General features: G+C 42.1%; 1 protein-coding gene across 2 annotated transcripts; it reads left to right on the top strand.

Annotated features, from left to right (window-relative positions):
• Positions 1 to 2,300: 2,300 nt before the first annotated feature.
• fxn (frataxin) lies at positions 2,301 to 10,133 on the top strand. 2 transcript variants are annotated; one of them, XM_070963574.1, is made up of 6 exons: positions 2,301 to 2,509; positions 2,664 to 2,744; positions 3,290 to 3,381; positions 3,464 to 3,584; positions 8,439 to 8,536; positions 9,008 to 10,133. In XM_070963574.1, exons 1-6 carry the CDS (start codon positions 2,402 to 2,404, stop codon positions 9,144 to 9,146), a joined length of 639 nt encoding a protein of 212 aa, XP_070819675.1. In that variant the 5' UTR covers positions 2,301 to 2,401; the 3' UTR covers positions 9,147 to 10,133. The 2 variants fall into 2 exon arrangements, with proteins under 2 accessions (XP_070819675.1, XP_070819674.1); XM_070963573.1 differs by having other exon boundaries at positions 3,278 to 3,381.
• Positions 10,134 to 16,046: the final 5,913 nt, after the last annotated feature.

Here is a 16,046-nt window from a genome sequence, read left to right as displayed (position 1 = left end):
CATATATAGAGAGTCGATTTAATGCTGTATCTTTTATTGTTTATTTGTTCTTTTTTACTTCTCCTTTTCATTCTTGCTGTCTGTAACAACAAATCCTCAGCATGGGATCAATAAAGTTTTATCTTATCTTATCTTATCTTATCTTATCTTATCTTATCTTATCTTATCTTATCTTATCTTATCTTATCTTATCTTATCTTATCTATAAAGAGGTTCAGACCCTGCACAGATCACATGCTTTCCAACAACATGACCTATGTTTGCGGCCATGCAGATGCACTGCTGACTGATCATTAAAGTGCAGACTCGTCCCCTTCTCTCCCACTGTCCATTAGCGTTAACCTTTCCTTAAAAAATATAAAAAATAAAAAGAAGGACGGGAGGCGTAACAGCCTATTTGATGTTTGCTAAATTCCCCTCCGCTGCAGCAGGTGGCAGTATATAGAACTGTAAGCTGTTGCTGTAACATTAATTGATGAGGAGTCTGAAAGTTTGCTTGTCTCATCCAATGAGAGGAGGTTCAGCTGTACCTAAGAGAGACTAACGTTAGTCACAGTCAATTTATAAAATCTACCAGCCAGCTTTTAGTCTATCAAGCGCACGGACAAGAACAGGACTTGTCAGTGGGATTTGTGTCCTGTGTGGAACTTGTGATATTGTTTAAGTGTTCTTGATATACTGCAAATGTACTGTGCTGTTTTTCAGTTTAAAGTAGAACTGAATGCATTTATAATGTAAGTTGTGCTTTGTGTACATAAACAGATTACAAATGCATCTACATAGGGATACTAGTTAATTTTTACATGCTTCTTGAACATCTTCAGTACCCTTAAGTGTACTTGCTAAACTCCTAAAAATGTATGTTAAGTGAGGATTTAAAGTGGACCACTAATTTGCTGAAATATGTTGCACTTATAATGTGCATGAAGTGTACTACTCATGGATTACAAGTATGTCCACATTTGCATATTTATATATTACTTGAACATTTCCAGTACACTTCAAGTGTAACTTAGGTATCTTAAAATTAGGTTACTGGTGTATTTTAGTAATTTTTTAATGTCTGCCTGTCCTTGAAATATTTGGCACCTCTTATTGTCTGATCTTTGGAAAATATCAGGTCACTTCTTATTTTTCCTGTCATTCAACAGCATAATACAGCATTCTGGATGTTTGATCTTAACATGATAAGCTTAAAAAATGTGACACCTCCTTGCATTGTATGTTATTATGACAGAGGTGTAAATTAAGTTTATGTATGAGGTCAACCTCTTGCCTTTGTGTATCTGTATGTGCTACACTCAGTGGCAAATAGATATATACAGATTAGCCAGAAAAAATGTATTTTTGAGTATGCCATGACAACATGACATTACTATACAATCCTTGCCCCTCTGATAATTTGAAATGAGTGGTGGCCTTGTGGTGAGTTTAGGATTCACTTGTTAGATTGTCTCTTTAGAAATTACATTTTAAGAATGGCATGATAAAAAATTGTGTGAAGTATGTGCTGCAGGCAAAATAAAGCACATACAATGCTCTAGAATTTCTAGGATCTTTGCTTCATTAAAAATAAAAATGTAGGTAGTTGAATTAATTGACTGCTTTAAGAATCAGCAGCATTTTGCATTTGAGGAACATGCTGATGAAAGAATGAAAGAGTTGGATGAGCGGTGCTCTGACTCTGTGCAGTGTCTGTGTGTACAGTCTGCTGCACAGGAAGTGCTGCATGGCAGGAAGGAAACATGGGCCAGGCCCAACCAGAAGTGTCCTTCACTGCCCAAAGCGCCCCTCAAAATCTCAGATGGTACAGATTCCTTCCTTCCGCTCTGTCTGCAAGTTTCTAATACGTCACATAGTTATTATTCTCTTTTTCTCAATATTGGACAGGGGTGCTTCGAATGAGATATCGTACTTATGAATAGTCGGATTCACTATTAAAATATGATTAAATGTTAACCATTTGTGTTTTTTGAGTGGAGTGGAATATGAAATATGAGCCGATTCTATTATTTTCCATAATTTAGAAACACATTCAATCTGACATTATTTAAAAGGGAATAAATTCTTGAGCCTACAAAATGTGTTTTGTAGCTGGTGTACACATGGTTCCTGCTGTGGAGGACAGCCTGGGAGGAATTATATCAAAAAGAAAAAGAAGAAGAAAAAAAAAGCCTAAAGTGAATCAAAATGGAGCCGTTTTCACGGCCCTTGAGAATGAAGTGTTTGTTAACGAACACACACTACCATCTTTCCAACAGCGGCCAGTAGCGATATTGAACGTTAGTGTGCATCTAACCAATAAACACGAAGAAGAAAAGACGGAAGGAGAAGAAGAAGAAGAAGACGACTTAGGGCGCCGGTCAAGTTTTCTGGAACGTACACAAACTACCAGTAGACCATGCTTTTCTTCACTAAAACTCCTTGTATTTACTCACAGTTATGTCACGTTGCGAACACACAGCTCAGCATGTTGACCGCGCAGAGGGTCAGGAAGCTCGCTGACCAGGTAGCTCAGAGCTGACCACACACGCTGCGTTGATGTTATATAGCTAACGGTAGCTAACAGTGGGACGCAGCGCTAGTTCACGCTAGTTGTTACATCATACGGCTCGCACGGTCCATCACGCAATGACTTACTTCGATATTTTTTTATATTTTAGGTCAGGACCTTGTCTCACGTTACGGGGGTTCGCCCGTTTACTAAATACACACCGCAGCCCATCTGTCGTCTTCCAAACAAAGTAAGTTCTGCTTCCAGACTCCATTAAAAAATAGACAGTTTAAGGATTTCTTTCTCACTAACAAGAGATTAAACGCGTAGAGCGCATTTTGTAAGAGTCTCCTCAATCCCGCCACATTTAGCTTTTAAGACAAAGTTGTATTCAGGAATCTGAGTGAACTCCGAAATTTCATGGGATAAATAATGACGCAGGTCCTTCATTTCACCTGCGATCAGACAGTTCAACTGTAGTTTGGTCTAATGCAGCACTGTGTTTATGTACTTACTACTCTGCATCGTTTGCACTGTGATTCTATGCTTTCATCATCATGCCGTTTACATTTCTTTCAATTTTCTACTTTGTATCTTATTCCTTTCTACGTATTTTTATACTTCTGATACTGCTGCTGCTGCTGCTGCCTGTCACACCCAAAATCCTATCTCTTATCTAATGAAGCGAGAAACTGAAAATAAAGGAAACCAACATTGGTGTAGAGAACCAGTACAATTCTGATGATCCACAGCGAGTCCATGTTGTATCGTATCTGATCTCAGTTTTTCTGTCAGTGGTTTGAGAGCAGAGGTGATGGTGGTAGGTGGAGGAAAAGCATCCATCTGACATCACTCAGACAGGAGAAACCCACCCCTGTGCACATAAGGTAAATCACAGTTTTTACACTCTCTAAGCATCACTAGCTGGTGTTGAATGTTTCTGCTAATATGTAACTTTGTGTCTAAAAGTGAGCTGTCTGAAGCGGCGTATGAGAAGCTGGTAGATGAGACATTGGATGCTCTGGCTGATTATTTTGAAGACCTGACAGATGAAGCTTTCACTGGACCAGACTATGATGTGGTGTTCGCTGTAAGTCAGTCTAATTCCTGCTCACTGTCACTGTGGAACATCTCTGACCACAGCTCATGGTGTTTCTATAGTCTAGGATGATTGACATCATTGCATATGGCTCTCACCTGAGAGGAAGACAGCAGGCTTACTGTCGTGGTTCTTGTTTTGTTTTTTTTGTTTTTTTTGTTTTTTTTTTACAGCTTGGTAATGGGGAACATGAGCATAAAATAAAGAAAAAAGAACATCATCACATCATCTGTAAACCATAAATAATTCTACTAAATAATAACAGTTAACGAGCAAATGCTTTTGATTAGCTACCAGAGTCATTTGGCTTATAACCAACTAATTGATTACACAACTAATTATGAAACGAGCCTCTACGTTGCCCATTACTTATGGCAGCTGCATGGCTTGTTTCCCTTTCATAAACATCTCATTAACAGAGGTCCTCCTCCTGTCCTTCAAACAGCACATGTGTATTACATTGGTGAACATTTGCCATTGGCCAAACTCACCCATGACAGCATTAGCAATAGATTAATAGAAAGTGATCAAAATGAGCACACAGACAACTTTTAAAGAGTAAAAACCAGAAGCCAGAAGAAGCTGTGACGTAGGAATGTCCCACCCGTCTATGCTGTAATTGTTTTGTGGAGAGACGACAGAGGAGACTGCAGGTGTTGGCTGTGTGCACGGCCCATTACCCCTCTGTGCACCATGATTCTGTTTCAGACGTGGCCTGTTGTTTGGCTGCTGGGCTCTGTTGCCTTATTGATTTCTTGCCCAGTAGAATCACAGTTGGCAGACAGCTGGAGTTTATCTGACAGGAAGCTTAAAAACTGTAAATCCGGGAATTACACAGAAACAGTGAGAGACCTAACTCTGACCTATCAGAGAGGAGGATACATTTTCAGGACAGAGAGACAGGCTGAGGATCAGGGAACAGGAGAACATTTAGAGGTCAGACCTGCTCCAGTTTTGTTATTTTTATTCAATCAATTGTGATAGAACCTTACTGACCAACTTGCTAACCCTAACTTAGCTCAGAAATGAAGTGGTGCCTCTGTTAGAGACAGGTGCACAACAGAGTGCACAATGACTGTACATAAGCAGATACACTGTTAAACCACATGATCTAAACAAATCCATTGGAAAAGTATTAACCAAACAGGTATTGCATCAGGCAGATGGACATGCTGTTCCTAATATTCTGATGTTATTTCATTTTCAATCAATGAAAGTGATGTGGGCAGAGTTTCCACTTGGTTCTGGTCCACAATCTCCTGGACAAACAGGAGGAATTCCAGTCACATATTATCTGATTATAAACCTTACTTTCCCATATTTTTGCGTCCAAGTGGCAGTCGGGAGCCACGAAATGGGCTGCCATGTAATCGCTTTGGGCATTGTGCAGCGTCCATGTACGCCCACTAAAAGTGTTTGTTTTTGCCGCTGACAGACTCAGATTGTTATTCTAAATGTCTGACAACATTATGGAGAGGATCCCTACAGAGATACATTTGTAATAAAGAGTAAGACACTTTTTGTTTAACCAGCCGTTACAGTGCTCTGTCAAAGCCACTAGACTGCATTCCCAAAAAGTCATTTTATCATCATAAAACACACTTCATTCAAACACCACAGAAACAAACTACAGCTCAACAAAACCTTTGTGGTTTGTCTTTTCACTGTTCCAACAATCATCGTTAACTCTGGTTCAGTTGAAATAAACTCTTAGTTCACCAAATTATGGAGAAGTGAGAGGGCAGACATCAGAGAAGCAGCAGGGCAGATAGCCTGTAGAGCCGCAATATTTTCACATCTATCTCAGGAATTGTTTTCACCAGAGACATTTATATGTGTCAGGCTTCAACACATTTTCCTGGTTAAAGAAAAAACAAAACAAAACGGTTCTTACTGGATGACAGAAACTCTGGCTGTGTGACTCCTGTCCGTCATGCAGTGCATTCAGTGCCATGCTAGTGTTGCTTTTTTCCACAATCAAATATCTGTTTGTTTTTTTTACAATTCAACGATATATTTGTATTCAGAATATTCATTGTCAGCCATTGTATTCTAATTTCATTGAATTCTTACTGGAACTTCTTTCTAGGTTGCACAAATGGATAGATGAGTGTTGTGATGTGTTTACAAGCTGATGCTATTGTAGTGTTCGAATGTGTCATCTCCTGTTCAGATCGACACATCACCAGGGTGTGAACCGTGATGGGCTCCATGCGTGTGTTTGTGTGTATCAGCCTGCCTTTATTTATGCTCTGTGCTGTCACAGCCAGGTTTGGAAGCTGCCTCTCTGACTGGCTGCCTGATAAATATTATCAGAGTAAGATCATACGAGGCACATTAACAAGTGTTGTGAATATTTTAAGCAGATGTTGGGTGCATGTGTTTGCTTTGTCTCCCTCTGGTATCCTCACACTATACTGTCCTCCTGTCTGTCCCCCTGTCCCCCTGTCCGTCTGTCCGTCTGTCTGTCTGTCTGTCTGTCTGTCTGTCTGTCTGTCTGTCTGTCTGTCTGTCTGTCTGTCTGTCTGTCTGTCCTCCTGTCTGTCTGTATGTCTGTATGTCTGTCATGTGTTTGTCCTGACACTGTTGGTATTCCTATGGGACGTCCATTCTACAGACACATATGACCGTTTTGTGTATCTATTTCCTTTTTGTACCTCTTCTCCTCTGTAACATCTTATTCCACCCTGTCAGTGGTCCATGAGAGGGTGATTAATAATGTGTGCGTGCGTGCGTGCGTGCGTGCGTGCGTGCGTGCGTGCGTGTGTGTGTGTTTTAATCGTTTTGGTTGGACAGCGGCTGTCTCTGCTGGCTCTGACTGATTGGCCAGTGTTCCAATCTTGGCAGCTGACCCCCTTTTTCAACTGGCTGCAGTGACATATGGGGCCATAAACAAAACACACACACACACACGCACACACACACAGCTGCATGAAGAGAGCTGTGACTCGGCTGGCTAAAGATGAGCTAGGAGCATTACTGCACGCTGCAGAGGGTCTCAGAGAGGTGCCAGGGTAAATGTTTATGGAATAATCAAGAAGAAGCTCCTCGCTCACTTCCTTGTGCTTTTTTTCATACGTAAAGGGCCATCCTCCATCTTTCAGAGCATCATCCCTGTTACGCAGCGGCTTCAGTGAGCTAGGTAGTAGCATGCTTAAAGGATTAGTGTTCCTCCCCCTAAAATCACAAATTTTTAGGTTGCTGTTTGTGCACAGATTAAACAAGATACCACACACACACACACACACACACACACACACACACACACACACACATACACACACACACACACACACACACACACACACACACACGACATGTATGACAGAAGACCTATGTAGAGTAGAGTAGAAGCTCATTGTAAGTATGTGTACATATTTATGGAATTTGGCTTGGTTTTAAGTTGCTCTTAATTTTCCACACAGTTTCAATAGAAATTGACACAACTAAAAGGGGGTTATTGACACTGTTAGACTGATCTAGCCGTTCACCAGTGTTGGCCTTTTGTTTGGTTGTTTTGGTGTTCAGTGTTCTGTAGCCTACCAGAGTGGAGATGTTGGCACAGGTTGCGAGCAGGGTGTGAGTGGTCTGCAGTGATGTTTCCTGCTCGTTTCTGGAGGTGTGTAAGTCCTCAATGGCAGAATGGCACCAATGATTTCCTTTGCAGTCCTGACTGTCCGTTCAGTCTGTTCCTGGCTGATCCAAACACAGAACACACCTGATGATTGCAGTGTAGAACTGGATCAGCAGCTCCTGAGGCACGCTGGACCTCCTGAGCTGGTGCAGAACATCATCTGCTGGGCAAATTTGATGATGATGATTGTGTCTATGTTGGACGTCCACTTTAGGTCCTGGGAGAGAGTGGATCCCTGTTGAGTATGGTGATGGGGGCTTCTCCTAAAGTCCAGGGCAAACTCCACAGTTATGAGCATGTTCAGCTTTAGGCGGTAGTAGAAGACAAGCTGTTCAACCTCCCATCAGTATGCAGACCCCCCACCGTCCTGGTTGAGGCTGATGAGCGTTGTGTTTAACCGATGAGTCTCCTGAAGTGCTGTCATTGGTGTAAAGGGAGAAGAGCAGTGGGCACAGCACACATTCCTGGGGGGTGCCAGTGCTGATGGCCCAGGTGATGGATGTGATTTTCCCCAGCCCCACCTGCTGCCTCCTGTCTGTCAGGAAGTTGGTGATCTACTGACAGGTGGAGGCTGGTACAGTGAGCTGGGTGGGTGTAGAGTTGAGAACCTCTGGGATGATGGTGTTAATCACCAACCTGAAGACCACAAACAAGATCCTTGCATGTGTCCCAGGGGAGTGGAGGTGTTGTCAGGTGTAGTGCAGTCCCATGTTAACTACATCACCTAAGGAAGTGATTGCCTGGTAGGGAAAGTGCAGGGGGTCCAGCAGGGGGCCTGTGATACCCATCTGGTGGGTCAACACCAGTCTCTCAAAGGGTTTCATGAGCACAGAGGTCAGGGTAACGGGGCCATGTTCATTTAATCCTGAGGTTGAGGACCGAGATGGTTGTTGGGCATTTGAATCATGATGGAACTTCACACAGCACCAGGGATCAGTTGAAGGTCTGTGTAAATATAAGGGCCAGCCAGCTGGTCAGCACAGACTTTCAGACAGGAGGGTGACACACCGTCTGCCTGTGGAGGTGGGGTTCAGTGGGGAGGCTGAGGAGGAGGCAGAGGGTGATGTTGGTTATGTGATATTTTTGTATCACTTGGAAATGTGATGTTATTTTTTTTCCATTTAGGTTTGTACTTCAGATGGTTTGTTAAATTTCATGTGTTATAAGAAGTGTGTTCACGTGTGTCTGTTCTGTCTTTGGCTCATGGACAGAGTGGTGTGCTGACGGTGAAGGTGGGTGGGGACCATGGCACCTACGTCATCAACAAACAGACTCCAAACAAACAGATCTGGCTTTCTTCTCCCACCAGGTAAGACCGGAGAGTCGTGCCACACCTGACTCCACTCTGATGGTTTTGAGCAAGCGATCACATGAACCAGGTGTCTTTGCCCACATTTTATTCTCCACTGAGTGTGACTCACACAGCACACCATCACAGACTGGTTCCCAGGCACCTGCCTCACTGCTCTCGTAGGCGAAGGCACCTCTACAACACTAACATCTGTCTGCAGCTGTCTGTCTGTCTTTCTCTGCACTGCAGCAGCTCTGTTCTGCCGCAGAGCTCTGCAGAGCAGAGCCACTTCTGCTCTGTGTCCATACAGATGGACATTTAAAGTTACGGTGACAGGTACATGAAAAACAATAAAGAGAGGTAGTACCCTCATTGAGACAGAAGTGCATTAAATAAACTTTGAGAGAGGAGAAAAAAAAGCTTTTCTCCTTTTTCTGAGAAATCTGAATCGACAACATCACAGCTGATTTCCTTCCTGTGTCTTTGCAGTGGACCCAAGCGCTACGACTGGACAGGTGAACGCTGGGTGTACACTCATGATGGCATCAGCCTCCACCAGCTGCTTTCTAAAGAGTTTTCCATCATCTTCAATAAAAACATAGACCTCTTTGATCTACCCTATTCCTGAGAGCTAACGGCCTGTTGGCCTGCTGTGTAACTGCTGTGACTCAAGAAACAGTTAAACCATATGAGAGCCAAAGACACAGTGTATATATGTACGACTCCACCTAACTTGTCAGCGTTAGCCTTTAGAAGAGCAGTTGTATCTGATGTCTCTGATCTATATGTGTGAGCTGTTCTTTTATCATCTGGTTCTTTATTTTTCATTTGTATTTCATTGTATTTCTTAAAGGCACGTTCTCATTAAATGTGTGAAAAACCCACAGATGTCAATGGGGAATTCAGCCACATTCAGTCTCCATAGAAACTCCTGCATGTCCTCAGTGTCTCACACTGTCCAATCAATGAACACATGAGCCTGTTTCAGTCGCAGTCAGCATTTTCACATGCTAGTGACATTGTTGCCAACAGCTGACTTGTTCTGGATAACAGCTTACCCCAACAACATGTACGCTTCTGAAAATATTCTAATGTTTCACAGCACTGGCAGCCTGTAAGACATTAGCTAGTGGACAGTGTCAACATGTAGTTTGGATTTTATTTTGTTTGTAAGGAACCATGCACAAAATGAAACATAAATATTACCATTTGATGTACTTCATCAGAATTAAAGTTCGATTTCATCTTGTGTTGGCAGGTCACAGTTAACACATCCTCAGTGAATGAACAGCACTAAACTAAGATGACATGATTTACAAGTTACACATCATCATGGCAGCAACAGGTGGATGTTAGACAAAGAAAGGATATTTGTTTATAAAGCAAACCTATAAAATTCAGTGGTTACAGAGTTTAGTAGTTAAATGTCATGTGCTGAAGGGAGTAACCAGTAACACATTTGTCCATTTGTTATTTTAACCCAACATATTCCACAGTTTCATTTCTCAGTTAAGCAAGCAGCACAAGTGTGTCGCTTAATAACCAGTGTGGACAGTGGAACTTAAAAGCCAATTCTGTGAATTCCATCAATAAAAGTATTCGAGTGCTTTCCTGTAATGTGTTGGCTTGTGTGTTTGTGCTTTGTGTTTCATGTCTGAGCTGAGATCTCCTCAGTTTACTCCACATTCAGGTCACTTCAGCAGCAGACAGGAGAAACGGAAACTTCGACACACCCAGTCTGCTTCCTTTCTGTAATTTGGTCTGCTTTCATTCTGATGTAATTACATGATATTTAATCCATCCCAGTCATTTGGCTTTACAAAGGAAAGTCTATTCACTGATATGCAATAGGCATAAACAGATCACTGATGCATTTGAAGTCACATTCAGTCATATTGAGATTATTTGAACTGATTAGGTGTTGACACAGATGTATTTGAAAAGCAGAGGGATTATTCCTGCAGATTGCATTTATTCAAAATGGTGTACTGTAAATATAGATAGTCAGACTTTCTGACTTCCTTCGTATTACACAAGGTACACCCATGACTGTGATGGACGTCTTGTTATTGTGTAATTATTTATAGCTTTTTTTCATATGCTTTCCTATTTTCAATCAAGTCAATCAGGTGACTGCAGGTGTTTCCTCAATGCACTTCCAGATTCATGTGGTCCATCAGTGGTGTCATGCACTTTCTCCCTCCCTGACATCTATCTGTAGGAGGGCTGGAGAACACAAATGAACACTGACTCTCTGTCTCAGCAGGATGACCCACAGTCTCTCTCAGCAGTAAGAAATTCATTTCCTCACTTCTTGGGAAGTCAAGTCTTCAATCTCCATTTCGTCTCAGCTCACCTTTACGCATCGTGCTGTGTCATCCCCACATGCAGCAACTGGCTGAGTGAAAACAAACACAGCAATCTAAAAGACGTGTTTGAGGCTCAATGCGACTGATTTGGTCATTACACAGCAGAAACAGCAGATGCAGAGACCACTGTGCACGTCTTGGATCCTGACTAGCAGTGGGGTAAAAAACGGTGATGCTTTAAGGCTGGACCACGTGAAGATGTGTGTGTGTGTGTGTGTGTGAGAGAGAGAGAGAGAGAGAGAGAGAGAGAGAGAGAGAGAGAGAGAGAGAGACAGTGGAAATGCAGCAACACAGAGTGCTGAGCTGAATCACAGGAATGGAGCTTTCCATATATTTAACATCACTCTGCTCAAAGAACTACACTTCCCAGAGTGCACCACCAGCAGCAAAGCAGCCACTCATTACCTGATCAGTCACTGTCACTGATTTGGAGCAATTGAGAAGGAGGCAGGCATTCAAACAAACAGACTTCAGAGAGACGGAGCAACAAGTTCACTCATGGGTTCAGTCCAAAGATGCCAGTGGTCTGTGAAATATTTTATTTACTTTTATGTTGTTTGAAATGCTGCTTAATGTGTTCAAGTTCATGTTTAACTGCTGTGTAGATTGGTTGGTTGAGGAACACACTGCAGCATTGACTTCATTGACTTTTGATGAATGAGTTTGCACTGATATTTCATTTGGAGTTTGGAAAATGAAAAGTATAAAATACAAAAGGATAATACAAGGCTAAAAATGTTAAAATTCTGTTAAATGTTAAAACTCTACTAAAAATGTGGGAAATTCATGAAATTAAATGTTTAAGACAAGCTACAAGCTTGTAGATCAGCTACTTTTCTTAAGATTTTTCTTTGTTTCTATTTAAAAGGCTTAAGTGGTTAATTAATGTAATTCATGTAATCATGAATGGTGAATTAAAATATTGGCATTTAATTGAAGATTCATTTAAAAATGTTTAATTAAAGATGTTAACTTTGTTTTCTCTGTCTTTAAAGGTTTACAACCTAATTTACTGTACTGACGATCAACTGATGAAGCCAACCAATCACAGAACAAAACGCTGGAAGAAAAATAAAGTTGATGGAGTTGGAAATTTGAGTTGTCCTTGTGTCCTTCCGAGTTGAACAAGAGGAGGACTTAACACTGAGTGTTTTCCTTTTAAATACAAAAACATCTTTATTTCTTTCTTTGATTTTGGCCCAGTTTTGACATAATGTTAATCTGAAAATTAAAATGGCCTTAACTCCACAAGCACACTGTCTAAATACATAAAGACATCTCAGTGTCAGTAGCACTCCAGTGCAAACATTTCTTAATGCATGATTTCCATATCCCATAATAACACCATGACTAGCGCTCATGTGGCTCAGTAGACTGTGGTCTGCATGCAGCAGTAAAGGGTCTGTGTGTTGCCATGTTTCAGAGGTGGGTTTGGGACACATTGTGTTGTCCATCCTCAAAGCCTCAAACAGTTTCATGTTTGGCTCTTGTCTCTCACGTTAAAGGCTGCAGAGTTTGTCTCTCAGCCATGTCACCTGACAAAAGTGTCAGTAGTGGTTATAGCATCATCATCAGTAAAGAGGACGCTGAGACAAATGGATGGTTCACCAAGAGAGAGCACGAGAGACAGATGTTTGTGATCATTCCCAAACCCCTTCACCACTACCTGACCCTTACCCTGACCTTTACTGACCCCAAATATTACTTAAATTTGCCACAATTTATTGTATGTCTCAACCACATTGAAATGTATACCTCCATTAGGCCTTTTAGTATTGAACGTCTCAGTCTAACTCTTTTCAGCCACTCTATGTGAGTACCATATTTTCATGTATTTTTCCTCTCTAATGGAATATATGGCACTGGTTCCTTCTGTCCCTCTTGAATGAGTCATTAACCTGCAAATAAAAAGACAAAATATGATTAGTATTATTCCAGACTTACGATGCAAAGCAAAATCTCACACCCTCCCTTTGCTGTTTTTTTTTTTGTTTTTTTTTCTTTAACATTTAACATCAACAGGTTTCATCAGTATACTATTTGGTTTCCACTGAAGGCATTTGAAGATGGCGTGGGATGAATCCTGTGTCTGTTGTGGCTGCTCTGCTTGATCAGTCACTGGCCACCAGACAGCAGTCTTCCCCTGCAGAGCACTGTGAGCAGCTGATCCACTGGAAAGCAGCCCGATCCTGTCTGCTGCTCCTGGATCAGACCAGCCTGACACACTCTGACTGGAAGATGAGTGAAGGCTGAGGCTGCTGGGAACAAGAGGATTTACTGTCTCTCTACCAATCACATCCGACTCGCACAGGATTGCAGTCTGGATGCTTAGCTGTGAGCTGACCTCCACATTACACACCGGCTCCACCGAGCTCGACCCAACAAGAACCCAAATGAAAAGTTTGTTTGTGCTGAGAACACCACAGTGTCAATAACTAATATGACAAAACAAGACCTGTGTTGCACATAGAGATACTTTAGATAGACAGACAGAGACAGCAGAGAGAGAAACAAACAGCTCAGTTTGTTTTGTGTCCCACTCTACTGGAAGCTTGAGTTAAAAACTTAATAGGTTTCATGGTGAAAAATCCTCCCAAAGGTTCAGCTGTAATAGTCCAACACTGTCCAACACGTAAGTGGAGAAGCCCCCCTCTGTCAACACCAGTTAGACTAATAACTTTCAATCACATGTAACATTTTTCTCTAAGACCAGAGTGAAACAATTCCAGCAAGTCTAGCAAGCAATATGTTCATCATGTAATGACCTTGTGTGCCATGTGGGCACCTGCAGATTGTAGATGTGACAAAATCCTGAAGTAAAAACATGCAGGCTGAATAGTGTTGGCCGGTAAAGTCAGGTCCCAAATGATGGCAGTTGTCCAGCTCCAGCTACCCATCATTATCTACAGATCATTATTGTCTCATTGTGTTTGTGGAACAGGCATTCATGTTTAGAGTGTCCACAAGCTTGAGAGCATTTTTAAAAAGCTCCTATTCGGCTGCAAAGATACAGATCAACCAGGCAAGAAACTCATGTTGCAGATGCTTTAAGTCTGAGGAATCACACCTCAGCTGCCCATATCAGAGAAAAAACTGCAGAAGACCTTGAAACGCAGCTTCCGAGAGACACAACACTGAATGGATGGCTGAGTGAGAGAAGTGCAGTGCCATACAAAATCAGCCATTTTGGAGATTTAGGCATGAGATCACCTACATATCTGGGCCGATGTTCAAAGCAGTAAAGCTCATTGTTCCACATTGGGCAAGACAAGAAATGCTTAACAAAATCCACGAATCACACTTAGGAACTGTGTACCCAATCTGTAAACAGGAGAAAATATCAGGATACAAAGAGGAGAGACATGGCAGCTGTGCTCCTGCACAACCATGAGCTCCTGCGGCTCACACTCCAGATGGGAGACCGTACAGGAGAAACAGAAAGTATGTGTGGACAACAGAGCAGAAAACCTTTCCATCTACAAATGAAGAGGACGTTGACATGCTCAGAGACGACAGACTGCAACAAAACAGACAACAAACAGGCAACACACTCACATCCGTCTGACCACACAGGTGTACGAGGCCCGGTGGACAGCAGGAGTTCCTGATACGGCAGATCAGCTTACTGCAGTTTGCTGCGTTTATGACCTTGACCTTGTTGGATAAGAAATGATGAGTCAGAAAGCCTGTTGTAAGACATGTTTACAGTTTTGAAGGTTTAGTAAAGCACATATGTCCTCATGTGTGAAACAAAACACACGTTAAAGAAGAGGATGGCATGTAATGGCCTTTTTTATGCCATGCGGGCACCCGTAGATCAAAGATCTACGCCACAGAGAAATAGTTATATTCACAGGGAACTGGAGTTGTCTCCCTCCATTTATATAACAATGATTAGGGATTTCTGTCCTGATGAAATGTCATGTGGGTCATTCTTCAGTGATTACTTGTTACATGCATCCAATTTAAGAACAATCCAGGTCCATGAACATTTTCATGTGGGTGAGAACAATTCAGTGGCCTGTGCAGATTTTGTGAATTAGACTGGGAGGATTTGTTTCTCTTATTCAATACAAAATTAAAAGAAAAAGACCAATAAAATGAATGAAATGAATGTGGCCCATTGCCATAATGTATGTGAGGCTTTTCTGTCCTTCAACAAACGCTGAAAGAAAATTACAGTGGTAATAATAATGATACAATTTATGAATAAAGCATTACTCATGGTACTTTACATGAGTGATCATAGTCAACAACACATTAAAGATAACACACCACATCAATCACACATTGAAAGAGGGCTTGAAAAGGTGAGTTTTGATGAGTGATGTGAACATGGACAGATTGGTGCAGTTGTGTTTGGGATGGAGTTCCAGTGGGAGGGGGCACCTGTGGAGGAGGTCTGTCACCCCAGGTCCAGTGCTTGGTCCTGAGTGATGGAGACAGGAGGCTGGCATCAGGGGAGTGGAGGCTGCTGGAAGGAGTGTGGTGGTGAAGCAGGTTGAGGTAGGGTGGGGAGGTCCCCCTACATCTTTTTGCATACTGTGGAGCCAGCTGCCTTCTGTTTCACTCGCTTTTACTGTTCACACATTTCTTTTGCATTGTGAAAGGATGAGCCTCACCACTGGAGCTGTTGATCCACATCAAAGCTGAATGGTCATCTAAATCACACATCTTCATCTTTAACAAAGACAAAAGTCCAGTTGTGTTGTTAGAGTCCAACGCCTGTACTCAGTTTCTCAGGGATCACTGGTGCTGATGCTGCTAACTATGGTGTCGTTATGGTGACAGATGAAACAGACGCTTAAGACACAATCCCACACTGGCCCATCATACGACACCAGGCATCCTCATCCTCACTACGGAGTCTGATTAGTATCACACACAGGAAACATGCTCACTCGTGATGTTTATGTGTGTGTCTGTGTGTTCCCATGCATCCATTTACAGCAGTTTATTGCAGCGAATCCCCCCTTTTTCATGAATCTGTCAGGGAGAGTGGAACAGAGCTCCTGTTTCATCCTCCCACCAGGTTTGCTCCATTAATGTACCCAATGCTGACACCATCGAGCACCATACACATACATGATCTCACACTGACGTCATGAGGGAAAATGTACCGGTTTCATTCAATTTGCCAAACCTGTGTGGGTAAATGA

This window comes from Chaetodon trifascialis, chromosome 6, assembly GCF_039877785.1.
Source record: "Chaetodon trifascialis isolate fChaTrf1 chromosome 6, fChaTrf1.hap1, whole genome shotgun sequence".
Classification (NCBI taxonomy): Eukaryota; Metazoa; Chordata; class Actinopteri; order Chaetodontiformes; family Chaetodontidae; genus Chaetodon; species Chaetodon trifascialis.
Note: the sequence above shows the minus strand (reverse complement) of the source record. Positions and strands in the feature narration are given on the sequence as shown.